An 18,679-nucleotide genomic window follows, 5' to 3' on the forward strand; every position below is an offset into this window, starting at 1 on the left:
AGTTTTTTTGAGGGAAATTCGAACTTCGACTTTCCGCTACTTCCAACACATAAGAGAGCTATCGACACGTTGCACTGTCAGCGTCGATGAGATTGGAATGTACATGCAAGAACTGGAATCAGAATTTTCTGACAGATTTCAAGATTTCCAGCGATTTGGCCCAATGCTTTCTTTTCTAATTAAACCTGAAAAGTTCAATGAAAGCAACTTGGATTTGTCTGTATTTCAGCGGATAGGTGTTGAAGATTTTGAAATGCATTTCATTCAGTTAAAAAGCTCAGAATTGTGGACATCAAAGTTTGGAGATCTGCGGAGTGCACTTGAAGCTACTGAGAGAGATCATGGGGCCTCTATTCTGACCTGCTGGACATCCCTGCCAGTGAAATGTAACTGTCTGAAGAAAAGTGCGTTTGCAATGCTTTCGGCATTTGGATCCACAAACCTGTGTGAACAGGTATTGTCAGACAGGAAATCTGTCCTCTGTCCCTCTTGGAGCCAGTTAACAACTGATCACTCAGAAGCCTGTTCGCAGCTTAAAGTATCCAAATACGTGCCAGACATTGGAAAACTCAGCAAAGAAAAGCAAAGGCAAGGATCACACTAAACTGATAAGATCTGCATTTGAATTTAATTTTAAATGAAGCTTCTTAAATATTTTAAAAACCTTTTTTACTTTACGTACAACAATAGTTTAGTTATATATTACAGAGAGAGACCTTCTAAAAACATTAAAATGTATTACTGGCACGCGAAACCTTAAATTCGAGTGAATAAATGAAGACTCGGCACACGACTTCTGAAAGGTTGCCAACCCATTCTAGAGCTTCAGAGCACAGGGAATACATCAATAGAACCGGTTTCATGGCCAAATGGTTCTTCTGTTAAATGAAAGAAAAATTATATATAACAAATATTACATGTAAACAGCTGCATGTTTGTTATCAACAGCAGTCTACTGGTCCAGTTGAAAATGAGAAATTCCTACAGTTTTACTAGGAATTGAGGATATTTACACTCTTGTACGTTGCTAATTCCTGTAGACAACAATAGTATAGAAAACACTTCCCTTCTCAGTGATCACTACCAGGTAGCTGTAGTGTATACTATAGCACCATCTTCTATCTGTCTTAGTACTTAAATGCCCCACTTACCATGGTATCTGTACACTTGTTAACCTGTTTATCCACATAAAACCCCAGTAAGATAGGGAAACAGACAGGGCATAGAAAAAGGGGAACATTTTCAGAACCTAAATCTAATTTTCAAACATGATTAAGGGCTTGTCTACACAGTGTAGTAATGAGCTCTGAATGGGTGTGATTTCTAAAACATACTATGATTGGTTGGCATAGACCTCTCTGGTGCACTTTAACATAGTGCTGTTTAAAACAGTACTACATTAAAGAAACACACTAAGGAACTTTTAGTGTGCACCAGCAGAATCTACAAGGACCAGCAGATGTGCAACATATTAGTGTGCTTTAGAAATCACACCTCCATAGAGCACATTTTAACCTAAGTCACTTTTATGTAAAATTTCCAGAACTGCCTAAGTGACTTGACAAGGGCCACACAGGAACTCTAAGGCAGAGGATGGAATTGAACCAGGTATCAATAGTGCCCTTACCTGTAATTGCCTTGTTAAATAGCTATAAAAACAAGGGAAGGGAAGACTGGGATGACCAATATAGGCAGGAAACTTTTTTTAAGATAGACAGGCATCAATTTAAAAAAAAAATCACATTTTTGTCTGAAGCTGCACGCATAGGCGGCGAGTTATATGGCTCGAGGTGGCCCGGGCTCCAGGAATATTCAGGGCCGGGTGTCCTGCTCCAGCAATATTTGGAGCTGGGTCTCTCCCCCGGCCCTGCCTGGATCAGGCCCCGGTCCCGGCCCCCGCGGGTCTCCCCCCACCGCCCCGCTGCGTCCCTGCCTGGAGCGGGTCCTGGCCCCAGCCCCCGCGGGTCTCCCCCCACCACACCACACCACCGCGTCCCTGCCTGGAGCGGGTCCCGGCCTCCGCCTTCCACCCCTCCCGCTGTGTCCCCCCTCCGCCGTGTCCCTGCCTGCTCGCAGATTGGCTCCCGGCAGAACTGCTGTCTGCTGCCCCAGGGTCCTAGCGCCTGCCATCTGTTAATGGCAATGCAGGCTGCCCTTACCCTGCTCTTCTGCCCTAGCCCTGAGCCTCTTCAACGCCCCAAACCCTTATCCTCAGCCCCAACCCTCATCCCCCTGCACCCTAATCCTCACCCCCAGCCAGAACCCTCATCCCCCTGCACCCTGATCCTCTGCCCCAGCCAGAGCCCTCATCCCCCTGCACCCTAATCCTCATCCCCAGCCAGAGCCCTCATCCCCCTGCACCCTAATCCTCATCCCCAGCCAGAGCCCTCATCCCCCTGCACCCTGATCCTCATCCCCAGCCAGAGCCCTCATCCCCCTGCACCCTGATCCTCATCCCCAGCCAGAGCCCTCATCCCCCTGTGCCCTGATCCTCATCCCCAGCCAGAGCCCTCATCCCCCTGCACCCTAATCCTCATCCCCAGCCAGAGCCCTCATCCCTCTGCACCCTAATCCTCTGCCCCAGCTAGAGCCCTCATCCCCCTGCACCCTGAGCCTCTGCCCCAGTTCTGAGCCCCCCGCATCATGAACCCCTCATCCTCAGCCCCAACCTTCATTCCCCTGCAGCCTGATCCTCTGCCCCAGCGTGCACCACCTCCCCCTTCCTACACCCCACAGCCGAGCCTGCACCCAAACTCCGTCTCAAAGCCTGCACCCCTCACCCCCTCCTGCACACCCACCCCCTGCCCTAGCCCAGAGCCTGCACCCAGCACCCAAACTCCCTCCCAGAGCCTGCACCCCTCACCCCTTCCTACACCCCCATCACCAGCCCAGAGCCTGCACCCCTCACCCCCTCCTGCACACCCACTCCGTGCCCCAGCCCGGAGCCTGCACCCAGCACCCAAACTCCTTCCCAAAGCCTGCACCCCTCCTGCACCCTAATTCCCAGCCCAGGACCTGCACCCCAGACCCCCCCCCCGAAATCCTGCCCAGAGCCTGAGGCAGGTGGAGGCGGAGTCTGAGGGGGCAGAGTTGGGGGGGCGGGTTCTGGGCACCACCGAAATTTCTATAAACTTGCCTCCCATGGTGCACGTATCACATGAATAGACCCCCACTGACTTCATCGAGGCTCTTCTCTGGCCCCACTTGCAACATAAGAGTCCACATTTTGATGAAGAGGGAAACTGAATACTGTTAGCAGATTTTTAAAAAGCTATGCCAGCTTACCAGGATTCAGTCTTGTGCGAACATCACTGTGCAGAACTGGAGAGAAATCCTCCCTCTCTACCCAGAAAATCTATATTGACTGGAACCCTAGGAATCCGAATAGGAAAAACTGTATAAAAGTGAAAGGAGCACCACAGAGGCAATTCACAGCAGCATACTGCTAATACTGATCTATACCATAGACAGCTGCATAGTGTTTTATAAGACACCCACATCACATCCTGTATGGTCTCAGTCCTTATAATAACCTATCATTGATTCTCTGGAACCATTTATTCTGCATTAGGCCTGGTCTACAGCATTTTTTGGCTGGGGGTGTTATCGTATACAAATCCAGTTAAATCGGTACAGCTCTAGTCTAGTGCAGACATGTAGCATGCGATACTGGGGTAACAGCATCCCCGCTAGGGGGCCGTAGTGCTTTAGCTGTATCAGTTCCTAAACCGATACAAGAGATTTTTTAAAAGCGTGAACCAATACCCCCCTCCGTCTGAATCTGTTCCCAATTCGGAGCGGTCATCAGCACAGTGCGTAAGGCCTGAGAACCGCTGCTTCAGCCGACTCAGGAGCAGGCGGGGTGAAGGTGGAGCAGTGGCTGCATTATTGCGAGAACTACCAGGCTGAGAAAGCCCTTTGTCAGCCCGCCCTGCATCTGACGGGGCCGGCTCCCGGCTGGCATCTTGCACGGCAGCGTCAGGCTCTGCCCCAGGGCGGAACGCCGGGGCCCTGCCCAGAGAGGCGAGAACACAAAGCACCCACCAGCCTCGCGGGTTCTTTGTCTCCGTGATTTCCACCCTCCTCCCCAAGCGCTTCAGCCACCCCCGAGGAGTCGCCAATCGGCAGCCAGGCGGAGGGCTCAGCCGGAGGGGTGTTGTCTCGCCCCGCTGCCGCTGATTGGAGGATTCCCCTTCCCCATAAGGCACCGTCTCCCCCCGGCTTCGCAGCAGCGGCGTCAGAAATAGAAAGGGCGAGAGCCGGGCAGGGACGTGTGCCGGGCGCTCCTGCCATCACTAGCCGCGGGAGGCCTCGCGAGTCCCTGATCTCGACCGATCCCGAGCCGCCGACCCCCGCATCCAGCCCCTGCAATCCCGAGGGACCCGAGGAAGCCGCCGGAGCAGCAGCGGTGGTGCCCCAGTGTAGCGAGGGGGGAGCGGCAGCAGCACGCACCGGGCCTGCAGCAAGGGGCCGCGGAGAGCAGGATGGCGCTGGATTTCCTAGCGGGATGCGTTGGCGGTAAGAGAGGAGCGAGGCTCCCCAGGTGCTGGGGCTCCGCGCGAGCGGCGCCAGTGGACGGGGCGCGTGCCTGGGGATTGCTGCAGTGATCCGGCTACATAAGCGGCTGCCAGCAGCGAGGGGCGGGAGTTGAGCCGGGCGCACAGCGAAGGGACCATGCGCTGGGGCAGGGTGTCCGGTCCCGGGGCGCAGAGCAGGGGCCGCTTGGGAGGCGCACTGACGTGGGGGATGGATCGGCTGGGGTCTGGGGAGGAGGATGCCGAGCGCTGGCGGGTCCTTCCCCCGCCCTGCGGGCTGCTGGCGTGGCAGCTTCGCTCTGCCAGCGTCGGGAGCTTGACGCCTCCGCTCGCTCTGAATGGCTCCGGCTCTTTGTAGGGGCCGGGCTGGGCCCATTGTCTCTGCCTGCGGTTGGAGGCTGGAGCGTGCGCGGAGCTGGTGCAGGAGCAGGAGGTGAGTCAGCGCCCAGGAGTCGGGTTTCTTCGCGGAAACGCGAGTTCTGCTCCGTCCAGAGCCGCCAAGAGCAAAGTGGGGAGCTTGAACAATGAGTCGCACCTTTGTTCTCCTCCCCCCCCCCGCCGCCCCGGAACATCACCCCTCCTCCACACTGCTCCCCAACCCGGTCACCTCTTCTGGCGCACGGCCTGCGCCCTCTCAGCTCCATCTCCCCCCCAGAACAGCCACCGCTTCCGCCCTCCCTCCCAGCCACCTCACAACGTGCAAACCCCGAGGCTGAATCTGCCCCTGCTCGGAGCTTACTGTTCCTTGTGCCCATACACACCTCGTGTATCTTTTACACTAACTTCCATTGCCTGCCCACACGTACAAAGCACACAAAGGGAACTCTCATTCCTGCTAATCACATTGATGGGAAACGTGCCTAGATGCGGCATTAGCTGCTTTCTTTTTAAGCTTAAGTACTTCCCCTAGCAGCGGATGTCAGGGAAGGTGGGAAGGCCCTGCAAGGGTAGGATATGGCATCCGCTTGGCAATCTGTACCTGTGTTTCTTCTGCAATTGTGCACAGCCTCTAACTTCTGTGCAGGGAGTTGCTTGCCTGCCTCTGGCTATAGCTGTGAACTCCAGAGAGCGAGAGATCTTATCTCTGTTAGAAAGAATAGAGGCTTTTTCCATTAAAAAGTCAGGGATTAAGGATCAGTGAGACCATCTGAATAAAACAATGGAAGTGTAACCTTTAGCTTTCTCCCTTGGAAGAGATGTTAAATGGTTAGCTGACTGATGGCAGTAAAACCTTTCTCATAGAAGGGGGGGAACACTATTGGAATCCAGTGCTCTGTAAATGAAGTATATAGTCATCAGGGTGGATTTGATTTAACTTGATTTAAATCACTAGTCAGGAAGACTCCTGTAGAAATCCATGATTACATCAAGTGCATTCTTGTTGGTTGTTATAACCTTTAATCCATATTCTTCACAACTCAGAGATAGATGAGACCCAAACTGGGTCTCATCTAGGGCCTGCTGCCATTGTAGGTTTTCCTTTCTAGTGAGAGAATGGTATGGTAGATCTCAAATCAATGAAGGCTACGCTCAGGGTATGTCTACACTACCCGCTGGATTGGCTGGCAGCGATTGATCCAGTGGGGATTGATTTATCATGTCTAGACCTGATAAATCGAGACACACCCCTGCCCCCAGCCCTCTCCCATTGACTCTTGTACTCCAGTGCCATGAGAGGCGCAGGCAGAGTCGATGCAGTGAAGACACGATGGTAAGTCTATCTAAATAAGTCTACTTCAGCTACATTATTCATGTAGCTGAAATTGCGTAACTTGGATCGGTCCCTCCCCCACCAGGGCTCAGAAAGATCTCAAGACGTGTGGAATATGCTGCTCAAATAGTTCCACTGTTGTTTCTACTGCCCAGCCCTCTCTTTTCACATTTAACTCCAGACTTCTTCTCCTTGTCCAGATCTATTCTGCCCCCAACAATCTTCTATTCATTGAACTTTCTGAAAATTTGCACTTTTAGAGAGAGGTAAGGGATTGACTCTGTACACAAATTTGCAGAGGTCTGTATTTATTTATTTTATTTAAAAACATTTTTGCTGTTAACAAGCATGGTATCTCTGGAGACAAATCCACAGTTTGAGAACTGCAAAACTAAGCATCTCTGATGGTATCTTCTAGACTTAGCACTGAGTCCCATTGGGTAGATAGGTTATTTAGGTTAATCTTTCTATACAGAAGCCCCTGGAACCCCATAAGATTGGGGTCCTTGATCTATGAACTAGTGGAACTCACTTAAACTTTTTTTAAACATTACATGAATATATTGTCTTATACTTTAGAATTTATAATCTGTATTCCACGATGAGATATCTTTGAGCTATAATGATCTTTAGATAGGTTTTTTAAAAAAATCCAATTTAAATTAAAAAATCATTTTTTGTGTGTGGTTTTTTTTTTTAATCATTGATTTTTGTTCACCCTGATAGTCGTGCTGTAGGGGATGTGCTAGATATTTAACACCATGCCTTCTGATTTATACATCAGAATTTCATAGAGGATTTAAATACATTAACTCCTCACTTAACGTTGTAGTTATGTTCCTGAAAAGTGTGACTTTAAGTGAAACGATGTTAAGCAAATCCAATTTTCCCATAAGAATTAATGTAAATGAGGGGGTTAGCTATGTGTGTATATATATGTATTATATAGTCATCAGGGTGGATTTGATACATACACAGAGTATAAGCTTTAAACAAACAGTTTAATACTAGTACACTAGTGAAGCTTGGTTGAGGTGGAGGAGTCAGAGGGTGAGAGAGTTCCGAGGGAATGCCTTACTTCTAAATGATGAACTAGCAATTGGCTGACCCCTCAAGGGTTAACACTCTCCCTGTACAAGGCAGCAGGAATGGAGAGAGGGGAGACAGCATCACAGACAGACACACACACTGTGTGTGTGTTGTGCATTTCCCCTTTAAGTACGCTGACCCTACTCTTAAGTACACTGCCTTGTTAATTAGATCAGCTTGCTGAGACTGCAGCTGCTGCCAGCAAGCTCCCTCTGTCCTGAGCCCTGTCCTTTGTCACCCCATCTTCCACAGAGCAGGGGGGAGTATGTGGGGACACCCTGACGGCCCCCCTTTTCCTCCCCCCACACACAGCAAGCAGGAATCTCTGGGAGCAGCTCCAAGGCAGAGGGCAGAAGCAGCATGTGGCAGTGGGAGGAGGGACAGCTGAACTGGTGGCAATTGCTAGCCTGCTGGGCAGCTGCTGCACAGGGAACTTAGGGGGGCTGCCGGTCCACCCTGGTTCCAAGCCCCCACTAGCTAGCTGCCACAGGCTGTTCTTCCTGCAAGCAGGAAGCTGCCAAACAACATTAGAAGGAAGCACTCCACAACTTTAAATGAACATGTTCCCTAACTGATCATCAATGAAACAATGTTAGCCAGGATGACTTTAAGTGAGGAGTTACTGTACTTAGGGTTAGATTCACAAAAGGACTTAAACACCAAACTCTCACAATAATGCCCCAGTGGGATTCACAAAATGCCTGCTTAGCTGCCCCCTAACCCTGTAAGTGCCTGCAGTTGCTCAGCACCTAAGCTTTTGCAGTAAAAGTTCTCTAGGTGCCTATATTTTTTGCCTTTGCTTGCTGCACCAAGGCACCTGGACACCTAAGCCCCAGTGCAATGCTATGATTAGCAGCAGATAGGTGTTCCTATCCTAAATTGCCACTGGCCTAATCTGGTAAAGCATGCCCAGACCTTGTCTACCAGGTCAGGCCCCTACAGGGAAGCTTACACAAAACAGCAGGGGAGGAAGAGAACATTGACAGCCCTCCCACACACATTCTGTTTTTAGGCCAGTGGTTAGGGTACTCACCTGGGCTGGAGACCCTGGTTCAAGTCCCCCTTCACATAGGGAAAAGTATTTGAACAGGGATCTGCCCTCCTGTCAGGTGAGTGTCCTAGTCAGTGAGCTGGGTTATATTCTGATGTGGGCCTTCCTCCATCTCTTCTTCTGAAGCTTTTCCCCTGTAGATAACTACTGAAAGAATCATTGATGCAAGCTTGGGACTGGATGGTGGGTCTCAACTCCCAGGCCAGTTCTGTATCCACTAGGCTAGAGTCATATTTTCTGACTCTCACCCAGTGATTATTTCGTTATTTATCCACAGTGGAATATCTTAGCACAGGCAATCTAGAGGGAACACTCAGCTGAGAGGTGACAGATCTCTCAATTCTCTTTCTCCCCCTCCCCCCCACTCCCACCCTCCCTCAGATGGAAGAGGACTTGAACCAGGGGCCTCCCACACCCCAGGTGAGAACTTTTAGCCCAGTGGCTAAAGTAATGAGGGAAGTTCTCTCTCCTTGCTTCTTACTAAAACAGCATAGGCATGTAACACCAAAAAAAAGCGTGCAGTTGAGAATCCCAGAGAAAGGGAGATGCCTTATTGCAGCTTAGAGTTGGGCCCTTATCTCCAAGAAAGGGGCAGAGCTTATTACAGGGAGCTTCAGCTTGGCCCTTAGCAGGTTAGGTGGGGACCCACCTAGTATACTGGCTTTTTTGTGACTCCTAGTCTTAGGCACCAGTCTCTCCCCATTCATTGTATAAGAAGCCTAGGTGCCAAGATCAAGCTTTCTGAATCTCAGCATGGGAACACCCACTGTCACCATGCTCACATTCCTATATGAATCTGGCCTTAGTAACTGAGGCCAGGTCTCCACTCAGAAGTTAAGCTTATCCATATAGATGAGGCTAGGTCAATGGAAGAATTCTTCTGTCAACCTAGCTAAGGCTTCTCGGAGGTGGATTAACTACACTGAAGGGAGAACACTTCCCATCACTGCAGTGAGTGTCTACACTGAAGGGCTACAGTGGCACAGCTGCTCTGCAGTAGCATATCACATGTAGGCAAGCCCTTAGTGTATTTAAACAATGTCTAATGGTAAGTGGATGACTAAGGGTAAAGCCACCAATCATCATCAAAGAACTGTTGTCACTGAGTTTTGTTTTTTTTTTAATATTTCATTACCCGAAGACTTTCTTTACAGGCTTCAGAATAATAGGCAAAGAACCTTATCCCTGGTCCTAACCACGCTGTGAGATGATCTCCTCCCTCCATTCAGTTAGGAATCAAGCACATTTTATCAGGTGTGCTGTGCTTGGACACTGCTTTCCACCACATCTGGAAAGATTGTCTGCCTATTCTTACAAGAAGCCTGTTTGTCTCAGTTTTGCTCCTATCCGGTAAAGATCATAAATACCTGACAATCATTTCCACTTCAAGGAAATCTGTCACTTCTACATGGACATGCCTGTGGTACCACAATATTTGCCTGCTGGGGATGACTGTCCATAGGCTTTAAGGCCAGAAGGGATCATTAGATAATATAGCCTAAGTGTCTGAATAACACCACAGAATTTCACCCTTTCTTTAGCCCAGTGACTTGTTTGACTAAAGCATATTTTCCAGAAAACTATCTAGTCTTAATTTGAAAGCATCAAGAGATAAGAGAATCCACTGCTTCCCCTGGTAATTTGTTCCATATGTGGCCTGCCTGTAACACAGTACACCTGAAGTTACACTTAGAGTTACCAGCTCATTCTAGGACTACTGTAGTGTTGGATTGCTGTAAGGGAAAAATACTAGATCGTACAACCATAAAACTACCATTTATCTTGTTGCAGGTGCTGCTGGCGTGCTAGTAGGACATCCATTTGACACTGTTAAGGTGGGTTGATTTTGAACAGGTTTAACTTCCACACTCTAGGCAGAAAGTAGTGCAAAAGTATTTACAAGGGGAAAAAATATAAACACTGGCATTTCAGAAGCTTAAGCCTGATAGTCCAAAACTTGAAGCAATCCTTTTCAAGTATTCTTCTAGACTTGCTGAAGCCCCAGATCTTTAAAAGCAAATGAAAACCATTTGAATGTAAGATTGAAACCCGTAACAGGACAGAGTTTCAGGCTTGCTTCCCTGCAGCTGTTTATCACTGACCTCTAAAACTGCCTGTTCCCTCTCTTGTAATTTAATCTTATCTTGTTATGGGCTGGAATTTTTCCTTTTTCTTTAAAAAAGCTTTCCTATTCACTTTGAAAGCATTATTTGTTATATTGGCCAATAGTTAGATCATTAGTGAACAAAAGCAATGAACTGCATGAAGCAGCAGTTTCACAATTTGACACTGTTTCGGACTTTTCTTTTTCCTCTTCAAGGAATCTTTTTACCTTTCCTAGCCAGAATTGTGTTTTCCTTTTGAGACACTAATGACTATCAGCTGTATGTATTCTGTGTGGAAAGACCGAGATTTAGGAGTCAAGTAGCTAGAAATAGAAGGCATATTAAATAAAGGGTAGTATTTTCAGAATTGTCTGTGTCTCTTGGAAAGTCAATGAGGCTTAGGCTCCTAAGTGTCTTAAGTCACTTTTCAAAATGGGATATAGGCACTTTGAGAGTTTTACTCTGTCTAGGCACCTGTAAAGGCAGAATATAGACGATGTCAAGTACAGCATATTAATTTAGTACTGGATACATTTTCTCCTCTACAGCGCATGCCATCTCGCATTATGCTTATTAAGTTCAGCACAACACTGGATATCTAAATGCAATAAATAAGGAAAATAACTGAAGGCTATTAAGGGTGTGCATTGCCCTATTACATGTTGTAGCCACATGGTTTATTATTGAAAAGACTCTCATATCTACTGGGTATTAAGTTCCTATCAGTCCAATTCAGACTCTTCACACTTCAGTATATATTAACCTTCGCTGTTAAACAGTTCAGCGGAATTTCACTATATGCATTCTCATTGATTGTATTACTTGAATTTGCAACTATTTTTAGAGTTAGTGCAGAAGGAAAGTACTAGGGCCTCACATCTACAAAGATTTAATCACATATTTAAATTTATGGCATGTCTAGTTTCATTGACTTAAGGTGGAACTACTAAAACGCATGCTTAACTTCAGGTTTTGGGAGATGTTTGTCAGTGGAACTACTGAGAGGATATAAAAATTAAGCAAGTGCTTAAGTCTGAAGGATTGATGCTCTAGTGTTAAATGTTCTAATAGTTTGTAATTTTTTTAAAACTAAGCATTATTTAATGCACAGTGACAGCTGGATTGGCCGTAGACTAACTGTTATGACAGTTCAATGGAGTATTTGTTTTAATAGTTGTTGCTTTATTAAATCCAGGGTAACTTATTTTTGTACTGGTAGAAGGAAATAGCCTTTCCTACCTTTTCCATACTGGAGAATACAGTTCTAACCAGTATTTGTATAATCACTATTAAAGTGTGGGGAAAACTAAGAATTTTTAACCAGTCTTTAAAAGGAGAGATCCATTTACAAAATGCAGTCTCTTGTGCATTCTGTTAAGATTAACTCTACAGGACTGATGAGGATTAGATGGCTAATTGGATTGTGGTGTTTTTTTTTGTTTTGTTTAAACTATACTAAAGTGTTAATACAGTAATTTAAAAATGAGGAAGCTGCATCAATAGAGCCAGAATTCTGCTTCCTCAACTTTTAAACCTTTTTGCCAGCAATCATACTTCATAAGGGCAAAAACATGGGGGAGAAGGAAGGTGGGATTTTGGGGTGGGGGGGAATGGTGGAAACACATAGGATAAATAAATTCTAAAGTCATGCTAAAACAAATCAAACAGATTTTGAGTCTAATCTCAAAAGTGGCAAACTCTTTCCCTGATTTGTTGATGTAATGTGTAAAACTGCTTTGTTGCTTTTAACTGCCTTTACTTTCTGAGCTAGGGGCTGTCTTCATTAACAGCAAAAGTGTTACTTTGTTGTAGATGACAGATAAGCCTCATCACTGGAGAGTTACCTAGTAAGTATAGACCAGGTGAACACTTCTGTTTCTCTCAGTCTTAATTTATTCCAAAATGTATGATTAGTTCAAACAGACAACCTTATGTAGCTTCCCCCCTGCCCTTCTTAGTTTTAAACTAATGTGTCCCATTACTAGTGTTCTGAATTGGAGGGAGTGGGGTATGAGAATCTTTTTTTTTTTTCTTTTTTTTTTTTTCCCCTCCTTAAATGGGAACATTTTTAAGCCTATAGATTTTCTTCTGAAACTCTTACTAGTGTGCATTTCTCACCAGGTGCTTAAGGTTGTGCACAAAGAGGTTGTGAAACTGGATCTTGGGCACACTTTTTTCCCCCTGATTGATCTGTCTCATCCACTTCTTAAATTTGGAGGGCATATGTTTAGTTTAGTCATATCTAAAATGCACCAAACTTGTGCACACTTAATATTTGCTTTTTTTTTCCTGCTCGCTTTTTGATATCTTAAAACAAATTTTCAGTAATTGTAAAGTGAAGTTACTTTTGGGTCTGCCTGTTTAAATCACCATGAATTGTCAGATGCAGGAAGGAGGAATATAAGAATTTATCAGCAGATTAATGATATTCTGTAATTTTGTAATAAAACTGACGTCTGTGCAGATTCTCATAAGCCAAATTGCATAGCATAAAAGCATCAAACTTTATTTTCTGCTCAAAATATTAAAATGTGGCAGTGAGCCATGGATAAATTGCATTTATGAAACATTTACCTCCACTGTGCCAGTTAACACATCCTGTCCTGACTAGTTCTGACATTAACAATTGAAGTGTCTTCAAACAGCTGCCATTTAAAAAAACAAAATCCTTCCCATTATATCTAGATTTGCTGTTTTTATGCCCAATTATACTGGCCTAAAGTTTGAGAGGTAGTATTCAGTCCTGTCCAAGTGATAGGTTCAAGGTCCAATATTTCCGTTAGGGCTAGAAACTGAAGCTTTATACCAAGGGTTCCAGTGTGGATACAGAGCACACTTCTGGTAGCTTTTATTTGAAAACACTTAAGTATAGAAGAGTTATTGGGCAATGAAAGGTCTTAAACTTAAATTATTTCCTTCACTTCCAAGGCCTATACAGTTGGGACTCATTGTAAACAAGGCAACTTGGCTTTACAGCCAGGGGATATGAAAAATAGTACCAATAAAATTAAACTGATTGCTCTTTTATTCATGGTTGTGTAGTATAAAATTTATTGGCATTGCTCGGCATGAGCTTCATAGCTCACTTAACGGCTCTGCTACTTGTAACAAATCCCAAATTCAGGCTGATAAATCCTTCACACCCCACTATCACATACTCAGTAATCTGTAGGAAATTAAGAGGCTACAATCTCTTCAAATCACATTGTAAACTTAGTTCAGTGTGGTTTGCAACTTGTTTAATATCTCACTCTGTACTGCAATATCCCTGGAGTGAGTTGTCTTGCCATAAGGCAGGCTAAAAAAGGTACTCTTGTGCTTACATAGTTCAAACCATCTTTTGCTTTTAAAAAGTGACCCTAGACATTTAGTTTGCATATTACATGGTTTAGTTCTTTGAGGAAAATACTAATGATATTTAAACTTTGAAAGTAAATTTTACTGTCTCTTTAAAAGTGAAAACTAAATATGAAACTTGAACAAAAACCAAACTATTAGCCAAAATCCTTTCCAGACCCCACACATTGCCTTCACTGTCATAGATATTCTGCTGTTGCTGTATGCATGGGTCTTCCATTGACACCAGTGGGTGCTTTAAGCAGATAGGGAGAACAGTTACTGGGGTCAAGAATCCATCATTCAAACTGGAGAACTAGAGTATCTAGAATTAAAACGTCTTTTAAAAAGCATGTTTTGCTTTGAAATTGCAGCACATTGGATGGCTAATGGGTATCTCCTCCCAAAAATGCTCACAACCCTGCACTCTGATAAACAAAGTTCTGGCTTTATCATTCTAGCCAGAATCAATGTTAGTTACTGGAATATGGTTTTCACACATGCATATCTGAGTTTAAAAACATTTTTAAAGTGCAGGAGACAAAAATGGGGGGGTGGTGGTGTCAAACTGAAGTCTTAAAAGAGTGGCCTATAAATACATGAGAATATGGGGCCTTCATCTCACACCCTATCTCATCTCACTCCACGCACTGTTACGGTGGCATCTTTCTGACCAAAAATACACTGTTTCAGTCTAGAAAAACTATGGGTGAAGTGCATGTTACATAGGGAGTATATATAAATCAGAATAAATAAAGATCACTTAGAGCACTGTAGCTTAGAAATATGCTTTATAAAGCTTATCGAACACTTAAGTTAGCATTCTGCTTTTAAATCCTGGGCCTGCTTGCATTTATTGATTGATTTAGGGTGCCCAATTTGAGACACCTTAGCAGTACCTGATTTTTCAGAAAGTGCTGAGCACCTGTGAGAAAAATCAGACCTCATTAAGGTGTCTTAAGTTGGGCATCCACAAACACTAGTCATTTGTTTTGAAAAACTTGGTCCAGACATATGATAGTATGATAGTATGTCACTGGCCATACTTCATGCTTAGTTTGTAGATCAATTATAAAAATTCTCCATTACATCCCAAAGCTTTGACAAATATCATTAACACCTAGGTTAAGAAAGCTTTGGTTTTTAGCATGGGTGAAACCTATAGCCACTTTTCACCCTACTGCACTTTCAAAATGGCTAAATATTTCCCATTTTTTTATAAAAAGGACTTAGTTTAATAAATGCTTCCCCCTCAGGTTTTATCATCATCTCAAAAGCAATCAATTCTGAACATCTTTTTAAAATGATTTTGCATTGCCATTTATGGCATTCTTATATCTTTACTGTGTGCTTTGTGTAGACACTACTATAATATACCTCCATATATAGGTACCAAGCACTAGTGTACCAGTTACATCAATATTGCCATACAAATAACTACTTCTCACTAAACTTCTTGTAGGTGCGCCTTCAAGTACAAAGTGTAGAGAAACCTCTCTACCGTGGGACCTACCATTGCTTTCAATCTATCATAAAGCATGAATCAGTAAGTTGCCAATTGCTGTTTTATACAAGGATAAATATATGTATTTAATGTGATTAGAAAAACTATGAAATGGTAGCGTTTTATATTGATCTTAATTGAGCTCCAGATGAAATGTATGAGTTTCACCATCAGGACAGGTTTGTTCTCTCTGGATCTTCCAAATAAGAATTTGCATCAAAACTTTTGAAGCCTGGTTGTCAAAGCACCTTGAATGACCTGTAATCAAGATGTCAAATGCATGAACAAGATCCAATGGCTGGAAATTGAAGTCAACAAAGTAAACACTTTGGAAATAAGATGCAATTTTTAAGAAAGGGAATTAACAATTGAACATCTTAAATCCCTGTGGAGGGTTTATCACTTGGAGCAGTGGTCCCCAAACTGTAAGACATGGGCCCCCTAGGCGGGTATGGAGAAACATTCAACGAGACATGCAGTGGGCCCTGGGCCAGTCCCCAGTGTGGTGGGGAGGGAGCACCACAGCTCTGCTCTGCCCCCAGATGTAGCTGCTCTGCTGAGCCAGCTGCAGTAAAGGAGGGGGTCCAGACAGATTCAATTACGGGGGGGGCATGACAGGAAAAGTTTGGGCACCACTGGCTCAAAGTCTTTAAACAAAGACTGGATGTCTTTCTGAAAGATGCTCTAATTCAACAGCAAGTTATTGTGCTGGATACAGAAATAGCTGAGTGAATTTTGTGGTATGTATAATACAGGAAACCTGGCTATATGATCATAATTGTCCATGCGACCATTAAGTAGCTATGAGAACTTTTAACTGGCAATGTTCTTATGCTGAAAGATGCTTTTTGGAGTTCTAGCTTGATCAAATTACTGCTTAATGCAGACAGACAATGTTGTACTTTGTAGGGAATCTGTCTGCCACCAGCCACGTTGTTGAGAAGATAGAGCTGAAGAGAAGCTTATTTTCTATGCAGTGTTAGGAAATCATTAACACTATTCTTAAATAGTATTTTTTGTTTTTAATTTATTTTCTAGGCATTTGGACTTTATAAAGGTATTGGGTCACCAATGATGGGACTTACCTTCATTAACGCACTTGTGTTTGGTGTTCAGGGAAACACAATTCGTGCTCTCGGAAAAGACACTCCTCTAAACCAGTTTCTTGCAGGTTCGGCAGCAGGAGCCATTCAGTGTGTGATCTGCTGCCCTATGGAGTTAGCTAAGACAAGAATGCAGCTTCAGGGAACAGGTGAATACAATCTAAAGTCAAAGAATTACAAGAATTCTCTAGATTGCTTGCTTAAAATCTACCAAAAGGAAGGTTTGAGAGGCATCAACAGGGGCATGGTTTCCACATTCCTAAGAGAGACACCGAGCTTTGGCTTTTACTTCCTGACGTATGACTCTTTGACCAGATACCTAGGCTGTGAAGTGGAGGACAGTTACATCATCCCCAAATTGCTGTTGGCTGGAGGCATGTCAGGAATTGTATCCTGGCTGTCTACCTATCCTGTGGATGTGATCAAGTCCCGGCTTCAGGCAGATGGAGTCAGAGGAGTTGTTCAATACAATGGAATTCTGGACTGTGTTAGAAAAAGTTACCGTGAGGAAGGTTGGAGGGTGTTTACAAGGGGTCTTACTTCTACACTTCTCCGAGCTTTCCCTGTCAATGCGGCTACTTTTGCCACTGTCACAGTGTTTCTTATGTATATGAGGTCAGAAAAGAATCTACGTGAATGTGAGGCAGGTCCAGCCATCCAGCAACCTTCAAGCTTGTGAATTCATTGTTCAGTAATCTAACACAACTGTTACATGTTTATTCTCTGGAGTTCTTGTTACAGGGCTTACTTTTGTAAACATTTTACCTATAGAAATTGTGTAAATAAATTTTATCTGGATAAAGGCTGTTACTTAGGATTTCATCTCATCACTTCTGTAAGCAGCTTATTGCCTTTTTTAATCAATGTGTTAATCCACACAATGTAGGGATCTGACTTTAGAAACATACTGTACAGATGCTGCTGCTCTATTGCTGCGTATGGTCTGGAGAACCTTGTAGTACCAGAAACCAGGCTTTCTTCCAATCATGTTTTGAATGACCAAGTGGATCATATTGTTTTGAATACAAAAAAATGCTCTTTTGTATTTGATTGGGACACCTGTAGCCTTCATAAAAGTCATAGTTTACTATGCTGGAGATGTTACTGGGAACTCTTAAATGTTTAAGACATGGAGTAGCCTTCAGCTAGCCACATCTTTCTCCTTGGTTTTTGTAAGTGAGTTTAGTTAAGTAATTTCTCTCTCTTCCTTCTATACACAGATGTATTTCTTGTTTCATTGTGCTTAAAAGGAGCATTTGAACCCCACCTACATTTGTTTCTTTAAATTGCAGAGTTAAAGAGACTCAAGGCAAGTGAGGTTGATGGAATGATTTGCTTTTACTTTCAACTTTATTCATTTTGTGTGTGTGCATGGAATGTGTTAACTAGCTTTAGTGCAAGCAGCTTTTGCTCTTCTGGAGAGGTTTATGTAACTACATGTCACTGCTCACCATTCTCCAGACAGGCAATATGGCAGTCAGTGATGTGTAATACAAAGTCCTTTCTTTGTTACTGCTCAAATTGTTAAACTGTTGGGTCATCACTGCTATACCTTTTTTTTTATAATGGTGAAAATATACAGGCATAGAGGGGGAGGTTCCATATGCCAGTGTGGAGTAATGGATAGGAGTGTAGTGCTGAAATGCCTAAGAAAGGGGAATATTGGTATTATTAAGTTCTTATATTACACTGTCCTGACTTTTTGTATTTGGTTACAGTACATTGGGATAAAATCATGCTGAAAAGAGTTCTGGAGAACCTTTTGTAACATTCTCCAACTGTTATATTTATAGCAGTATTCCCAAAAGGGATTACTTCAGTGGCTTTGAACAAAATTATTAATTTTTGGATAAGACCCACGACTGCTTGGGACAAACAGGTGGAGGGGAAGGGGAAGCATGTTAAAAGCATCGAGCTTGCTCAGTAAGAGAGTGGATGTTGAACATGTTACACTTCTTCTTGGGACAGGTGCAATATGTTTACACTTTTTTTAAAAAAAAAACTTTCAATTCATAGCATTTTGTACTGTAACAAAATAAGCTGAAGAAACCTGTAAAACTGGTCTGTCTCTTTATACCTTGAAGGTATGTTGGAAATTTTGGTGCCTACTTGCACTGAGATTCAAACTGAATGTGAAACATGTCTGCTAAGCTGTATATGCACAACAATTCAGAGCAAAGACAATTATACCTTTTGTACAGTATTCAGTATTTACTGTAACATAAACTTAAATAGTTTTTAAAAA

At 44.0% G+C, this 18,679-nt stretch overlaps 1 protein-coding gene across 3 annotated transcripts; it reads left to right on the forward strand.

The window, feature by feature from the left end:
- The first annotated feature begins 4,071 nt into the window (after nt 1-4,071).
- On the forward strand, nt 4,072-18,423 carry SLC25A29 (solute carrier family 25 member 29). Of its 3 annotated transcripts, none has more exons than XM_030558757.1 (5): nt 4,072-4,518; nt 4,894-4,968; nt 10,178-10,221; nt 15,290-15,373; nt 16,370-18,423. In XM_030558757.1, the coding sequence occupies exons 1-5, from the start codon at nt 4,485-4,487 to the stop codon at nt 17,111-17,113; spliced, it is 981 nt and encodes a 326-aa protein (XP_030414617.1). In that variant the 5' UTR covers nt 4,072-4,484; the 3' UTR covers nt 17,114-18,423. The 3 variants fall into 3 exon arrangements, with proteins under 3 accessions (XP_030414617.1, XP_030414619.1, XP_030414618.1); XM_030558759.1 differs by lacking the exon at nt 4,894-4,968 and adding an exon at nt 12,304-12,338; XM_030558758.1 differs by lacking the exon at nt 4,894-4,968.
- Nucleotides 18,424-18,679: the final 256 nt, after the last annotated feature.

Source organism: Gopherus evgoodei, chromosome 4 (assembly GCF_007399415.2).
Source record: "Gopherus evgoodei ecotype Sinaloan lineage chromosome 4, rGopEvg1_v1.p, whole genome shotgun sequence".
Classification (NCBI taxonomy): Eukaryota; Metazoa; Chordata; order Testudines; family Testudinidae; genus Gopherus; species Gopherus evgoodei.

Coding starts and splice junctions, on each gene's coding strand:
- SLC25A29 (XM_030558757.1), top strand. CDS start 4,485: ATGGCGCTGGATTTCCTAGCGGGATGCGTTGGCG. Junction 4,519..4,893: donor CCTAGCGGGATGCGTTGGCG/GTAAGAGAGGAG, acceptor GGCTCTTTGTAG/GGGCCGGGCTGGGCCCATTG. Junction 4,969..10,177: donor AGCTGGTGCAGGAGCAGGAG/GTGAGTCAGCGC, acceptor ATCTTGTTGCAG/GTGCTGCTGGCGTGCTAGTA.